Below are 16,640 nucleotides of genomic sequence, written 5' to 3'. Positions count from 1 at the left end.
GAAGAGTATACGATTCATGATGTGATTAGTGTGCTAATTACAAGAGATTACAAAGAGAGAGAGAGAGAGAGAGAGAGAGGGATCAATACTAGCGGAGATAGCAAATTATGAGTAGATTAATGATAAACTATAATGCAAATTGTTTGGTTACAAAGTAGGATACGATGATAGGTAATAAGAGGATACAAAGTGTTTAGTTTAGACTTCTTTTATGGAGTTGAGAGAGAGCATTTGATGATGTCAAACTAGAATGAAAATGGTGGATACAAAATGTGGGGGGGGGGGGGGGGGGGGGGGGGTTGCACCACCTAGCTCAGAGTGTGGCTAGGACATAGGGTAAGGATCAACATAGCATGCAAACACGAGTTCTAGAATGCTCGCTCTGGCATCAAATGTGTGTGTGTGTGTGTGTTGGGGGGGGGGGGGGGGGGGGGGGGCACAACTATAGCTGGGAGTGTGTCTAGGACACAGGGTGCAGATCAAAAAGTATGCAAACAGAAGAACACTAGAACGCTTGCTCACACACTCATCAAGCACAACCAAGAATGGAACACACTCTACCCACATAAAGAGGGTAATATGGAGCACGTGCGAGGGAAAGATGAGAGAAAAGGAGGGAGTTAGAGAGTCTTCAAAAAATCATGCCAAACATCCCATTGCAACTATAGCTGGGAGTGTGTCTAGGACACAGGGTGCAGATCAAAAAGTATGCAAACAGAAGAACACTAGAACGCTTGCTCACACACTCATCAAGCACAACCAAGAATGGAACACACTCTACCCACATAAAGAGGGTAATATGGAGCACGTGCGAGAGGGAAAGATGAGAGAAAAGGAGGGAGTTAGAGAGAGTCTTCAAAAAATCATGCCAAACATCCCATTGCAAACCGTCAATCATAAGTCATCACACATGTATATAGATCACAAAGGAAACAACTTGAATTTACAAGGACTCTGTCGTGTCCCATCCATTGGTTTTGATGCGTACACAAAAAAACTTGATTGGTGGTAGATTTGGGTGAGTTTGTTGTGTTATGCACTACACCATGTAGATCCTACAAGCTGGTGTTGCTACACATAAATTCACAAGCAATTGTGCTAGCAAACTCAGTGGCATGTGGTGCATCTAATGATCTCACTGCAAGCTCATGTAGTGACATGATAGGGGGTGTGGGGGTATTTGAGGTAAATCCTCTTGGGATTTGTGTTGGATAGTAGCATTGCGATGACTCGAGAGAAAAAAAAAAATCAAATATGTGGTGCATCATGGGTGCCTAGAGTTGATAATAATGCACCTCAATGGTGTTATGTCCTTCAATGACCTCTTTATACAGGTGTAAAGGAGGGATATTTACAAATTTTTATTTTCTAGACACGGAGGGGCCAAGGAGAATAATGTTTTAGCTTTCTTAGAGGTGGTGATGACAACTAGATACCCTCTAGCAGATCGGTGGCCACCACACCTAGAGAGAGAGAGAGAGAGAGAGATGCTATAAGAACAATAGCGTAATGGGGCCTTCGTTAGGCCCATCCAAAATTTACCATGGTGCATAGTAAGCAGCAAACATCGACCATTTAGCGTAATAAGCATAAATACTATATAAATCATCCACAATAATCCATCAATGAGATGTGCATCTTTCTCTGCTCGAGAAGGTGAGTCTATGGCAAAGCATATGAAGAAACACATACGTAGAAGCACAAAACATGGAATACTGCTCATATGTGCACTTCAAAGTGACAATTAAGCACTTCTCAAGAGTGTTTTTTGAATATAACATATACATATATAGCCAGCATACATGCCCGGACTTTCAAAGATAGAAACTCTGGGTAGTATTGTACACACATAATTTGCCACAGATGAGGTTGGATTATGGAGAATTTGGGGCTTGATGATGCACCCATCTTTCTTAATTCGAGGAAAGTAATTATGCTTATCATTTCTAAAATCCCTAAACTACAACTTGCTAATAATTCACACCAGCATCCTCTACGCCATTTGTCCAAAAGAGCATACCCAAAGAAAATTTATGCACCTTCAAAGAACAAATGTGCACCTAAATTCAATAGTAGGCCTTTCCAATGGTTATGCCTATAAAAAAATCAACAAATGCAAAAGTTCCTCAAACGTCCAAAAGAAAATTACAAAAAAAACTTTTTTACAAACATATCTATTGGATTAGTACCAATCGATCTAAACATAAATCCTAGACTTGTCATTACTTTGTTAAGTGTCATAGCATCAAAGATTCCTTCAGTAAAACTTCCTGAGTTAATTTCTCCACCTTAGGGTTTGCATACCTAAATCTAATTGTCAGTGCTTCAAAAATACCTAGACCCACCGACAAATTTTGAAATCTACCTCCACTTGGTAACCTGGAAGCCTACAAATTAGAGAAAGTTAGTATAAAACACTCGACTATAGTCAACTTCCCGATAAAATTTCCCACATGTTATAAAAAATAAAAATCAAGCACTCCCTTCAAAGCACTGTTATCTACTTGAGATTCATACATACATACATGAATCCAGGACGAATCTACCTTGAGATTTTCCCAAATGGAACAACCTTTAAATGGATGTATGCACATACATATACATACATATGCATGCATGTAAGTGCGTAAAGAGATTAAACTTATACATAGTCCCACTCAAAAGTGATTGAAAGATGACTCCACTAAAAAATAAGGATAAAGCTGAACATGCTGATTTCTTGAAAAGGGAAGCCTTCAAGGCTGAAGTCTTTTTGGATAGTCATTCCACAATAATATTAATACCAAGGGAAGAGTGTATTAGTACAATCATTAGTTTATAGGATCTTGGTCCCTAAACATCACTAAACAAATTCAAATGATGGATAACTGCCTTTCAATGCTTTTTATTTCATGCCACTAATGATACTAATACCAAGTGGGACTCAGCTCTAAACAAGTCATTAGGCTAAACCAAAAAGGAAAAAGAGGCCCATGCAAGCCAATGTATTGCTATAAGCAGAGTTTCTACTACAAAAGGGATGACTTTCTGAAGAAGAAAATCAGGTACACGCACCGGAGGACTCAACTACTGTAAGGCCATATTTTTATCTGCAAATCAGGAAGTTTCAGAGTACATATGGACAAAGAGAGAAACAAAGATCCCAGGTCTTCAATAATTTGAACACAAAATGTGCTTCCGCGTATGCACAAAAATTGGAAATGTACATCCTTGAGGTGGGGTGCATCACATGTGTTCAAATGGTGTTAAAGTACTTGCCGTCATAAAATGACCCCTTTTTCTATTAAACTTATTGGCTTTTCTCTTATTTCAATTACAAAACCCTTTCTATTAATAATATACTTTAAAATAAAATAAAGTTGATGAATCAAAATAGCGATCCTTTTGAAAGCACGTTATACACTTGTTTGAGGTGCACCCCCTGAGTGTACATCCCTCATTCCTATTATGGAGGCTTAGATTGAGGCGGTTAGGACGACATTTGCAGCATACAAAATCTTGAAGCTTATGACACAACTTCACAAGTCAAAGCAAACACGTTACGACCGTACAAAGGCTTGGATGAGCTTTTCCTGTTCTTATTATAAAGCAACCAATCAGAAGAATATTATTTTAAGCTAGTGAATAAGTGCACGTACCATGTACTTCGTCAATAATAATTATAATTGAGGGCTAAGAGCAGTAAGGTGGCCGGAATCACCATTTAATATATATGCCTGAGCAGGTATATAATCTTCATCCATGTCATAATCTGATCCCCGAAAGCAGCAAGCCGGTTGAATCACGCGGCAACCACTCTCACATTTTACTATTGACACTCGTGGCCCATCTCTCAGCTTCCATACCTATGTTGCCAAGTACCTGTTTAGAAACCCCTCCATATGGGCACACACTTTTAAACCCATGGGAGTTTCTTGAAACCTCACCTCAACTACCTCCCGCCGAGGAGCATGTATTGCAAGACACAAGACCAAGTCCTGCTTTCTTGTGCCTTGGTGTGAAGGCATACTGGACGAAGGGTTAGCACCTCTACCAGCTGGTACTTCAAGAAAGAAGCAGGACGCATCCCGATATCCCTGGCAAGTAAATTCAACCATTTTCAGACCTCATAAACCTCATCCCACTAAAAAGCAGTAAAACTCCTACCTTCCATAACCTTATGGCAACCAAAGCTTGTGTGTCAACCAAAAGAATCCGACCGAGAGAGTCAGTTATTGCTGCCATGGCACCACTTGGAGACAAAGCAATCCTCTCCCCTTTCCTTGGGCGATCCTTAAGCGACGTAATCAATGAAGCTGCACGTGAATTAAAGTTTTGCATTTATATCACCATACCTAAAGTAAAGTTTTGCATTTATATCACCAGACGTACTAAGTAATGTGAACATATTACACACAACTAAAGTGGCCACCACGTTGCATATGTTCACAAGCTCCTAACAACAAAGACACTAAGAGAAACAGCAATGTGACTTCAACCTCTTCCAAATTCTTGAGGCTTTACTTCAGGTGGCCTGTAATCCAATGCTTGCTGATTATCAGTTTTCCGCCAGAGTAGTTTTGCCAAGGCAGTTACTGTAGACACTGTAGCTGGCATGATTCTTTTCATGATCATGTTGGTTATTGAGCTGCTCCTGTCTTCTGATAGCCTGATAGAGAATAATAAAGCAGCATAAACAGCAAGCGTATGTAGCAACCAACATTCTGTAACTCATACTGAAAAAAGAACAGCATTCAGCATTTCTAACAACTTAAGAAAGAAAGATCTTCTTACACCAAGAGAGCAAATAAATAGGAGAAGTTATATGAGCAAAATTTATTTATTTATTCAACCATTGAAGCCACGTAGTTTTGGTGTGTGTAACAGGGTTCAAAAAGGTTTTGTCAAAGTTTATAACACCACTGCATAGGTTCCGCAAACAATCATAATTGAAAAACGTATGTGAGCACAAGGCTTTTACGTAGAGTATACACAGTCACCACTTGGATCATCAGAACCCAGTACCCGCAAGGGCATCCAACGCCCACAACACCTCAACACCCTAGCATTTGCACATTGCATCAGTTCAGCCCAAAGTTTTTGCATCAGTCAGCCTAGTGTTTTGCATCAGATCCAACCCTAGCATTTGTGCATCAGCATCAGCATCATCATTTCATACTCAGGCATTATATCAGCGATTGTGCAAGTAATCTAAGCAAGGGCAACAAAGCAAGGAGACTCTTGAGGGTGATTGTGACCCAACATACAGTGTCGTCTCTCTCTCTCTCTCTCTCTCTCTCTCTCTCTCTCTCTCTCTCTCAAGACTCACACACATGCTTCCCACACAGACATGGAGCCAGCACAGTGGACTATGTCATGGCACAGCCGAATCTCATCTCTAGTATCCAGGATCTCACAGTTGAGCCCAGACCGGTCGGGGTGGCAGTGGATCATGCTCTGGTGTCGATGACCATCTCCTTCCAGTTCAGTGTAGCACACAGGCCACGAGTAGCAGCCCCTACTCGCTACACATTCACACGGGAGACTGATTCTGTATACATGGACGGAATCTACAGACGCCTATGCACTGAGGACCCGGGGCGACCTCTGGAGGAGCTAACTACTATACTGACACAGACATTACATGAGGCAGCAGCAGAAGCATACCCACACACCCAGCCTGAGCACAGCCGCCGATCAGGGAGCATGCCTCAGAACAGCTGGTACGATGAGGAGTGCCGCCAGACTAGAGCCAGACTTCAGAGGGAGGTGCTGTTGGGGGACATCACTCACAGGCAGTCATAGATTGACTTCCGACGTCTGGTGCGGCGGAAGAAGAGGGCTTTTTTGGCTCGACTCGAGCAGGATCTATATCAGCTATTCTTGAGTCAGGACTCGCGTGAGGCGTGGCGGCTCTTTCACGAGCAATTCCCCCCCCCCCCCCCCCCCCCCCCCCCCCCTATTTCCTCCATAGAGACCTGGGGGCAGTACGCATCATCTTTGTACACAGTACCTGGACAGCCGCCCCTCCCCAACCCCCGATCCATGCCCACACGCATGTGTCTTTTTCACCGCTGAGATGGTGAAGAAAGCTATTGACAGGATGAAGACTGGGAGAGCATATGATCATGATGGCCTAGTCGCTGAGCATTTCATGCATGCCAAAGACCTACTAGCAGAGCTTCTAGCAGTTATGTTTAACCGGGCCATGTGTGAGGGCCTACCGGACACTTGGAGCCTATCTACGATCGTACCTATCTTCAAATCAGGAGACCCCATGGAGCCTGGGAATTATCGCACTATTATGATTGGGCACACACTGGCACGGTTGTATGCATCCATTCTGGAGCAACAGTTGAGTAGATGGGCAAAGAGGGAAGGAATACGTGCAACTGGGCAGGCAGGATTTAGGAGAGGCTTCTCTACTCTTGACCATATCCTAACACTCAGGGCCATCATTGAAGAAGGCAGATCTCATGGGAGACGGATCTATTGTAGCTTTGTGGACTTCCGCAAAGCTTTCGACACGGTACCCAGAGCTAGACTGATGCGCAGATTACAAGAACTGGGAGTACCCACAGAACTCATTTGGGGGATCATGGCATTGTACAGATCAGTAGTAGGGAATGTACGCACCCCGGAGGGACTTTCTACACCGGTTCACTCCACTATTGGGGTGAAGCAGGGCTGCCCGCTCTCTCCTACTCTTTTCGGTATGTATGTGGATGAGGTTTCTGACTACATTGACAACGATGGGGATAAAGGTGCTCAGTTGGCAGGGACATGGATTCCACTTTTGTTATATGCTGATGACATAGTGTTGATCTCCGAATCCCCAGAGGGAATGCAGCATCAATTGGATGCTTTGCATACGTTTGCCCACGAAAGTGGTTTGTCTGTCAACCTGGGAAAAACCAAGGTTATGGTGTTTAATACCACCCCACAACGGATCAGGAGGTCAGCACCTACATTCACATACGGCCAAGAGACTGTGGAGTACACAGACGCTTACACTTACCTTGGAGTGGTTTTTAGCGGACCTGCATTCTCACTCAGAAGAGCAGCAGAGACCAGACTTACTAGAGCCCACGCAGCATTGGGTAGATTGGAGAGGATGTGTTCGCAGGTTCAGTTTCAGGAGCCTCGGACGAAGCTCTGGCTCTTTGACACCTTGGTGGCTTCAGCATTGCTCTATGGAACCGAGATATGGGGACCTTCACTGGATCACCACGGGAGGCCGGGTCGCTCAGACGGATGGGGGAACATGGAGAAACCTCTCGTCTCTATGATCTCGCGGCTCATTAGAGCCAAGGAATCAGTACCACGGGCCATTATCCGAGCAGAGCTAGCGGCCCCCCCACTTGTGGTGGAGGCGCTCACCAGATCAGTCTCCTTCATAAACCGCACATGGGCACTTCCTAGAGACAGATATGCTCGCATAGCACTTGAATCCTCTCGACAGTTAGCCATACAAGGAGATACATGCTGGTATGGGGAGATGACATCATGGTTTCAGGCACATGGGTTCAACATAGACAAGCTGCCACCATTCCATTACTCATTGGATGCACCATCTCTCACTCTTACACAGTCAAAGATCACCAAGCTCATCCGCCAAGACCTGACCCAGCTAGACACCAGGAGGACATGGATACAACCAGCACAGGAATTGGGCACGAAGATGGCTTTCTACAGAGACCACCTCCTCCAGCTTACGGAAGATGGTTTTGTGGCGAGACCCAGATACATGGATACCCACTTGTCTCATGGGATACGATGTGCTATTGGCCACTTACACACATCTTCTCACCAGTTGCGGATTGAGACTGGGAGATACAGCGGAGTACCAACAGAGGACAGGACATGCCCCTTGTGTAACATGGAACCTGAGACAAAGCTACACTATACATGCCGTTGCCCCATCTACTACACGATACGAGGCCGCTTCCATTGCTTGTTCAAAGAGGGTTTTGGACCACTCTCAAGAGTCATGGGATACGAAGATCAGAGATGTCTAGGTTTGTTCTTGCTCGAGCTGCGCAGACACAGAGATAGCCTGATGAATGGCGAGGCTAGCCAGTCTCAAAGACGGATCACAGACTTCTTCAAAGCAAACACGGGACAGCCGCAAGAGCCACTCCCGCAGCAGAGCTCCCCCTCGTCTCACACCAGAGGCACATTGATTGACCGAGCGATAGAACTGGGGAAATCCAGGCGCCCGCGACTGCGGAGAACTACACAGCATTGACGGAGGCTACGACACAAAATTCGGAGCACGCTGGCCAAGCATGCACGATGCCCGGTCAGACTACTAACCATGGAGGAAATTGATGAGATTCGCCAACGACCGATGCTAGATCTCTTGTGATTCAACTATCCCAACAAGCCGCCCATTTTTCTGCTTAGTTTTTGCTTGACTCACATCGACCAACTTAGGACCCCATAGTATATATCTTTGCTTTGTACTGTTGTTAGGTTATTTTGTTACTCTGACTTTGTATCAGATCCACCACTTTGTAACTTTCACGTCTCATAGGTCATTATGGCCTTTTGAAGACATTAATATAACATTTCATTTCATTTCATTTCTCTCTCTCTCTCTCTCTCTCTCTCTCTCTCTCTCTCTCTCTCTCTCTCTCTCTCTCTCTCTGTGTGTGTGTGTGTGTGTGTGTGTGTGTGTGTGTGTGTGTGTGGGGAAGAACAGAGTGCTATTTTCTATTACTTAAGCCCCTTGTAGGTGTCCAAAAGGTGCCTGCCTACAAGGGAAGTAAAACTGATACAACCACCCGGAGGCAAAGTACAAGGCTGCCAAATGGCATAGAACCTTTGCAAACTAAAGCCCATCAAAAACTGTAAAAACTGGAAACTAATGCCCGCAGGCTACAAAACTGAAAAAAATCAGGGGGAAAGAACCCCTCCTAGTGAGGGTAAAAAATGCCCCAGGAACTAGGTGAAAGCCGAGAGGAGGATGGAGCTACACCAGCCTCTGAAAGATAGGCACCTGCACTGTCGAAGATGGAGTCCTCCAGTAGATGGTGAGGGAATAGTGAAAGCTAAGAAGAATCCAGCCCAGCAATGAAGACCAAGAAGAAGCTCATATAGCACCAGAGAGCCACTACAAACCCTGAAGAAAGGCTAGCCAAAGGAGACCAAAAGAGTCGCCTGACACGACAAAGCCTGCTGTAACTTCCTCGAATCCGGTTGGAGGAACAGGCAGCAGTACCGGGTGGGCCAAATCCGAAAAGTGCACTGTCAAACAAGTCGAAAGCAGGAGAGGAGCAGCGCAGTCATTGTCCCGGACGATCTGCAACGGCCCACCATGCTGAACTTGTTCTTGAAGAGGATGCAGTGAAGAGTGCATGCCGAGAACAGTCACAAACACCAGCCATGAAATCACACACACAAAACACAGAGACACCAACAACCACACAAACAGGCAAATCCACAACCACAAAACACAGCAGAAACTCACACACCTGCACACCAGAAAATCACACATACACCCCAGCAACCAGAAAAAACAGACACAAACACACACATGCAAACAGAAAACCTCACGCGATGCAAATACACACGCCATACAGGCAGTCACAAAAACAGAAACCCTAACACACACTCCCCCTGACAGGCAGCATGCAAAGGCGGGTGTGCAGGTAAGGGCAGGAAACAGCAAGGAGCAGAAGTAACATCCAAGGGAGGCGCGCGGAGGCTGGTAGGGATGAGGTGGAGGCCTGGCAGCAGCGGTCGAAGAGTCCAGCGGGGTGTCGCGTGCAAGGCAGGGTAAAATGGGTGGTCCACGGCAGAGCAAACAGAGGCATCGCGAGCCCATACACAAATACTGATGAATGGCCATTGCAATTCCTTCTACCCCTTGATATGCTCTATTGCCTGCTTCAGTTTCGCTCCCAAGCTTTGTGTCCTTCATTGCAAGAGTCTCTAGCACTTAGCTTCCTCTGTTCTGTTGTGGCAGCATCGGTGCCAAGCTGGCAGATGAAGTATCTAGGCTGCCAATAAGTATGTGTTCTAGAGTCGTGGGTTCATAGCACTTCCAAAGGTATCCAACACTCAAGAACTCAACAACCAAGCTCTGGTGGCATGGTGTATCACCACGGAATTGTGTCTGCTTCACTATTGCAAGGTGCCCAAAAGGAAACACCTTGCTGCAGACATAAGGCAGTGGCGAAATGCCTGAAAATACATAAGGAAAGCACTTGCCCTTCTAGAACATTCTGTGAGACCTTGCCGAACTTTCTCTTCTTAGAAGCACTCCCGAGTGTCGGACGGATTCTTGGCTACTTGCCGCAATATATGGCTAATATTGGTGCCTTTGTCCCTGTGTGCTGCAATCACACTTGACATGCCTAGCCATGCAACCTACTTACACACTCGCACCTGGTCTATCTTTAGGACTTATTCAATGGCCCTAGCCATTCCAGGATCTCGTAGGTTGAACGACTTTTCATTGCTTGTCACTCTATAAGTTTACTTAATGTCTTAACAAAAAGCATTAAAATCATAAAAAAGCAATAACTGGCACTAAAGAGGTAACCTAGCCTAAAAAGTGCCACACAATCAACTTTCTATATGGCTAGCCACATTAGCTCGCAACTATACAACCACATATGGCACGTAACCAAGTTGTGATAATTGGGCAGCGTAGCATTTTGGACATACAAGGGAACCATGTATTCATTGTTAGAAACCAAAATAAACCAAAAATTATCTTTCTGACGACTGAATTGATCGGTCGACAAGCATTTTGGGCACCTTCTTAGCCCAAACCAAGACTGGATTAATTTGTCAAGAAAATTCATCACTGGTGAACGAACTCGGAAGAACGGTGCAGTGGTGCACTAAGCAAAACAGGTTCATTTTGAAAATGTTTTGAGTTCCATTGTCACCAAGCGGTGTATGTCTCTGCGCCTTGTGCATGAGCGCAAGGTCGCAAAAGTGCACAAGTAGAAAAAGCACTTATGCCTCTCTTAAAGGGGAAAAAAGAAGAAATGTCAAACCCGCAGAGTGAGTACCTGTGCGCTGCAAGGGCACAATCCGATCCAACTGTAAGGGCACAATAGTATCTTTGAGTAGACTGCATTGAAGTCCATGTAGTTAGCTAAAGGTTGCAACAACAGAACCTTGGACAATGACAGAAGCCTTATTAAAGTACCTGATGTTCCAATAAAGGGGGGGGCATCACACCTGCTATTGCCCCATCTAAACAGGTAGACGTGCCTCCAAGGTTTCTACTTACATTCCAAACTTGATGTGCAAGCCTTTGCACAGTCGAATCCCTGTCATTGGCCACATCATCTGATAGCCCCTTCCGTGCACGATTTTCAGCATCTTGCAGGCACCTGTGCAACAAAGGCTATGTCCCATATCATCATGAGAAGTCCATCAATCGAATTCCTACACATCAAGGTATCCCCCTCAACTAACATAGATTGTCTAAGAAAATTCTAGAGACAAGAACCTGCAAGTCAAGTGCATCAATCCGCACAATGGCTTTAGCATACACCACACACAGCTCCTCAACAAAGCTATACTGTGACGATTTATTGTGACTTCCTCGAACCCGCAACTGTAAAACAGGAGTCCCTTGAAACACCTGTCTACCACAAAATTAGAGCACTTTTTAGAAATCAGCTTCAGATGACTGCGATTTAAAGAGAAAGCAATTAAAAAAATTTTGTATATCCACCAAAATCATGTTGCTCAAAGAATCTGTTGTTCATAAAAATCTGATTCAAATGGGAAGCAAATTCATGCCAAACCAGCATCTTTCCAAGGTGACTTGTCAACTGATAGATCATAGGTCTGCAAGGTTGCAGAATGTGATTGGACAACAATAGTCATAACATGTAGCCTGAGGACTACTAGTGCACATGCCTGTTCACAGCTTAAGCATTTGTAAATGGTTTCAAATATTTCATGAAAATGGCTCATATGTACGTAGATTTACCAAGTTGCAACCTCATCATTACAGGCTCACACAAGCATCACTAGAGGTCTACTTGTAGTCAGTACACAGTAACTTTCCTTGCCCAAACAGAGAGAGAGAGAGAGAGAGAGAGAGCCGGGGGGGGGGGGGGGGGGGGGGGGGGGGGGGGGGGGGGGGGGGGGGGGGGGGGGGGGGGGGGGGGCTGAAAATGCCAGTATATGCTGTGATCACATTGTTGATGTAAAAGGCCCAATGCACATAAAACACTGAACAACTCTTACATGCAGACCCCATGACATATGTCAGATGAGATAAAAAAGTGTAGAGCAACCCAAAAACAAGCCATAAGTGAGAAAAATAGTTTCCTGTTCCAGGCATCTTTTAGCACATGCGAACACACACAGGCTGGGCAAACATGGCAGAGACATAGCAGCACCAAAAAAGCTAGCTCACATCCAAGATCAGCCGCCTTTGCAGCACCATCCAGGTGGCAATAAAACGCTAATACAAGCTACCCAAATTACCCAATTGGCAGACATTCAGGTCGATGGATGTGCAGAGGGCATAGACTTTGCACTAATGGAGGAATGATACCAGATTACTTGATAGTTTCTTGCTTCCAAACTCGTTGGATTCAGGTATGAAATGGTTGCTTAAGCTGACTAGCTTTGGCAAACGACAACATTTTTTCTCAGCCATTTCTCATGCAAGGTGGCCCTAGGATATCTGACACCCATTGACATCATCTACATTTAATCCAAAGCAAAGGATTAGTCATCTGCTTGGCAAATGCTGGCCATGAGCTCCTAGAAAATATAGTCACAATTCCAATCATTGGTCATAGCAAGCTCCAGATGGGTATAAATAACAACACTTTTGGTTGATCCTAGTGACCCAACAACAACTCTCTGGCATTGAACCAAATATAGATCTTTGTAAGCATTTGGTATAAATTTATGAGTGAAAGTTTTTGTATGGATAGACCTTAAAGGAAAGCCTGCGGTCTTCAATGATTAACAATCCAAGTTAGCATAGGGGCTTCACATCTTATGAAGGTCAGCTTTTTAAACTCAATTTTTGTCTCTGGCTATTTCTCATATCAAATCCCTAGCCAAATTGGTGCCAAAAAATAATGTCAGTCAGTTTAAGATGCATGTCATACCATCCAAGTCTAAAATACAAGAATTTGTGTTATGGTAAAACAAGCACTTCTTCAGTATGGTTGGATGTGGCAAAGTTTCATAGTGCTAGTGGACATGATGGCAAACTTTCAATGGCACATATATGTAAACAAAGTTTAATTAGGATACCACACACATCGATTTTTCCTCTTCATAAATCCAACACTCCTTGGTACCTGTTTGTGAAGAAGAGAGCCTCTGGTAGAGTAGAAGAGAACACATCCTTGCGAGGTTCCGAGAACAAGAAACATCGAGTCACGATAGGTTAACCACTGGATGGACGTAAAGTGGGTAAGGATGGGCTCCTCCTGAAAAGATTTGCCTCCGGCAGGCAAGCGGAGGTGAATAGGGGGGGGAGCAGAGCCCTCGTCTTCTGGAGAGGGGCCTTCCCAGCCCACAATAAGCGAGTGGGCTCCCTTGGCGAAGGCTAGGAGATGGGCAGACATAGCGACCAGAAGCGAGGGATGCTGGATCCATCCTTCTGAAGACCCTGCTCCTATGCTACTTAGGTCCGACACCACGAACCCGCAGTGCCGTGTCCCCTGCACCCTCTTCTTCCCGCCAAGATTCATCTCGGTCTTGGCGCCACCATCCCCTTGAGGCTTGAACCCCTTCTCGCCCTCTCGTTTACCAACGCTGCAGCAGAGAACGATGGCCGAAGAGCCTGAGTGTGCGGCGTAATCAGCCGAGTGGAAATGTGGAGGGACATATCCTATTTACTGCCTGCCCAATGGGCACTGGTGACCCAACTCTTCTTTGGCCTGGCCAAAGGCGTTGCTATAGTGACATCTATATTGAACATTAGCTTGCGTGACCCGCATACCGGCGAGTCTCGCTCTCTCTTACTATGACATAAATAAAATTAATTTACTGATACTTGTTTACATGCTGTCAAATGCCGATTTATTCCACTCCATGTTGGGTGCCACAGAGAGAGAGAGAGAAGATTATCATGCATTTGTGTCGTGCATTTTGACATGCTTGCAAACATTTCATATGGATTGTCCTTTCTCCCTCTACCTTCAATGAGAGAGAGAGAGAGAGAGAGAGAGATTACATAAAGGCACATCAATAAAGAGAGAGATTTCAAACCAAAAAAGATTTTGTAACTTTTCACTCAAAAAGATTTCAAAAGTTACATCAGTGCCAAAAAGGCTCTTGAATATTTCTACGTAACACTCTTAGTCGTGCTATTTCAACAGGATCAAGATACTGAGTTGGAGCTCGACATACTTCTCTTAAATCTATTTTTTGGATCCAACTCAAGTAAATCTTGTAATGACGAATCAACCCAAGCTCTAGCTTTAAGACCATGAGCCTAAGATTGGGAAAGAAATAGGGATCAAGCAACCTCATGTAAATTGTATCCAACTCTTCGTCTATATGTGACCCCCATGCAGTGCAATTGTGTTCTACCACTTCCCATGCCCATTGTCATCTCCACTCAACAGGTAACAAACTTTCTTCAAAGGCATCAATAATAAGAGTTTTTACACTTGGAAAAATATTCGAAATTTTGTGAGCCATTTCTTTGGTTGCAAGGAAATAGGACAACATTAGTGTTCAAACCTGAAAAGTGTGGAGAGAGAGACTGAGAGAGAGAGAGAGAGAGAGAGAGATTTATTAACATGACCGCTTGCAAAACATACACTTAAATACTTGGAAAAAAACATAAGCATAATGTTAAAAAGTATAAAGAGCTCCATCATGTCAATCTTTACAATTATCTCAGTGCTTACTACCTACAACCATACTGGCAAAACAATAAGCTATGAGGTATAGTGAGAAATTACATGGAAATTTGCCATCAACCCAAGTTACTCTTCACATAGCTACAATCAAATGAAATTGTTTTTTATCATTACATAATCAACCCCATCTACATTTGAATAATAGGAAAGAGCGTTTCATACTCGAACGCTTGAAAGCAGGCTCTTTGTAATTCTCTATCTTTTCAAAGCCTACAATGCTCTTTAAAGTATTGATTTTACTGTAAGCTTCACAAATAGAGCAACACCCTAGCTCGGAATCAAGGTAGAGAACAGCCGAGTACCCCAACTTCACTCATAACTGCAATAGGTGTAGGTTACGAAACCATTGACTGGGATCATTTTGAATTCTGACAAAAACCTGGTGAAAGGGTATGCCATCTCGAGTCATAGATGTACGATCATAGGTTCTCCAAGCTTCCTCTATAGTAACACCTAGAAAGAAACCGTGAACAATGCTTTGATAAAAATCAGCTTTCTTCTCTGGAGAGTAATGGATCATTATATGATCAAATACTATCTCCATTGCTTCATATCCATGACCAAAGCATTCAGCAAAAACTTTAGCTGCCATGAGGTCTCTGCTTTACAAAAAAAGAAGACAGTATAAGTTTAATTTCTCTAGGATCCTTCCCACGAAGGTATTCTCTTCTAAAGCAAAACTTGACGTTAAAATTTGTCTCTTGAGTAAATGCTCAAAGCATTAGAAAACTCTCTCTCTCTCTCTCTCTCTCTCTCTCTCTCTCTCTCTCTCTCTCTCTCTCTCTCTCTCTCTCTCTCTCTCTCTCTCTCTCTCTCTCTCTCTCTATCTATCTATCTATCTATCTATCTGTCCGTCCGTCCGTCCAAGAGACATTTGAGATTTGTGGGGTGTGAAAGTAAGCACATGTAACTGGCATACCCTCTCGCTCATAGTAATCGAAGGATGGTACATAATTTTTCTATCACCCAACAGAGCTATTATAAATGAGCGTGAGAGAGAGAGAGAGAGAGAGAGTTTCAAGCATGTTGGAGCTTTCTAAGAATCATGCTTATAAAGTGTGTACATCTTTGTCTTCTACATCTTCTACATATCAAATAGTTTACTTCCTAGTAGTGCTCAAGGGGTAAAAAAGCATTGGAAATTTCTCCTCTCAGCCTCTCTCTCTCTCTCTCTCTCTCTCTCTCTCTCTCTCTCTCTCTCTCTCTCTCTCTCTGTGTGTGTGTGTGTGTGTGTGTGTGTGTGTGTGTGTAACAGCAGCCCGAGGGAGAACAAAGCATTGGAAATTTCTCCTCTAAGCCTCCATCTATATTACACTTTCTAGATATTATTGGGATGTAACGTTTAGTATCATAAGTTATTTTGGAATTGATTCTTAATTTGCTTCTTTCTCCCTCTCTGTTTCCTATGTGGTTCATCATGGATGTATCCTTCTTGTCTCATAAGTTATTTTGGCCTTTTGCAGAATTTAATATAAAAGTTCATTTCAATTCCTCTCTCTCTTTCTCTCTCTCTCTCTCTCTCTCTCTCTCTCTCTCTCTCTCTCTCTCTCTCTCTCTCTCTCTCGTGTATATATATGATGCATTGGAGGCCCATATATCCCACTCACGTCCAAACATGGTATCAGATTCACCAAATTGTAATAGTTTGGTCTCGATTATATCGTAGAGGACACCCATTGGACCAGTGATGACACACACCCCACATATTTCAATAAGTAGCAACCCTATATTAAATATAACATCTCTTTTGTTTAAGCGCAGACATGGTATCAGATTTACCAGTATGCA

General features: G+C 43.9%; 1 protein-coding gene across 2 annotated transcripts; it reads right to left on the bottom strand.

The window, feature by feature from the left end:
- Positions 1-2,122: 2,122 nt before the first annotated feature.
- On the bottom strand, positions 2,123-13,830 carry LOC147426226 (uncharacterized). Of its 2 annotated transcripts, none has more exons than XM_086497988.1 (9): positions 13,278-13,830; positions 11,453-11,587; positions 11,147-11,347; positions 11,007-11,068; positions 4,479-4,648; positions 4,147-4,295; positions 3,927-4,076; positions 3,639-3,845; positions 2,123-2,387 (listed from the first exon to the last, which is right to left on the bottom strand). In XM_086497988.1, the coding sequence occupies exons 1-8, from the start codon at positions 13,671-13,673 to the stop codon at positions 3,660-3,662; spliced, it is 1,449 nt and encodes a 482-aa protein (XP_086354114.1). In that variant the 5' UTR covers positions 13,674-13,830; the 3' UTR covers positions 2,123-2,387; positions 3,639-3,659. The 2 variants fall into 2 exon arrangements, with proteins under 2 accessions (XP_086354114.1, XP_086354115.1); XM_086497989.1 differs by having other exon boundaries at positions 2,123-2,379.
- Between the last annotated feature and the right edge of the window lie 2,810 nt (positions 13,831-16,640).

The sequence above is a fragment of the Adiantum capillus-veneris genome, chromosome 24, assembly GCF_014529385.1.
Source record: "Adiantum capillus-veneris isolate H3 chromosome 24, ASM1452938v2, whole genome shotgun sequence".
NCBI classification, from domain to species: domain Eukaryota; kingdom Viridiplantae; phylum Streptophyta; class Polypodiopsida; order Polypodiales; family Pteridaceae; genus Adiantum; species Adiantum capillus-veneris.
This window is presented reverse-complemented; position numbering and strand designations above follow the sequence as displayed.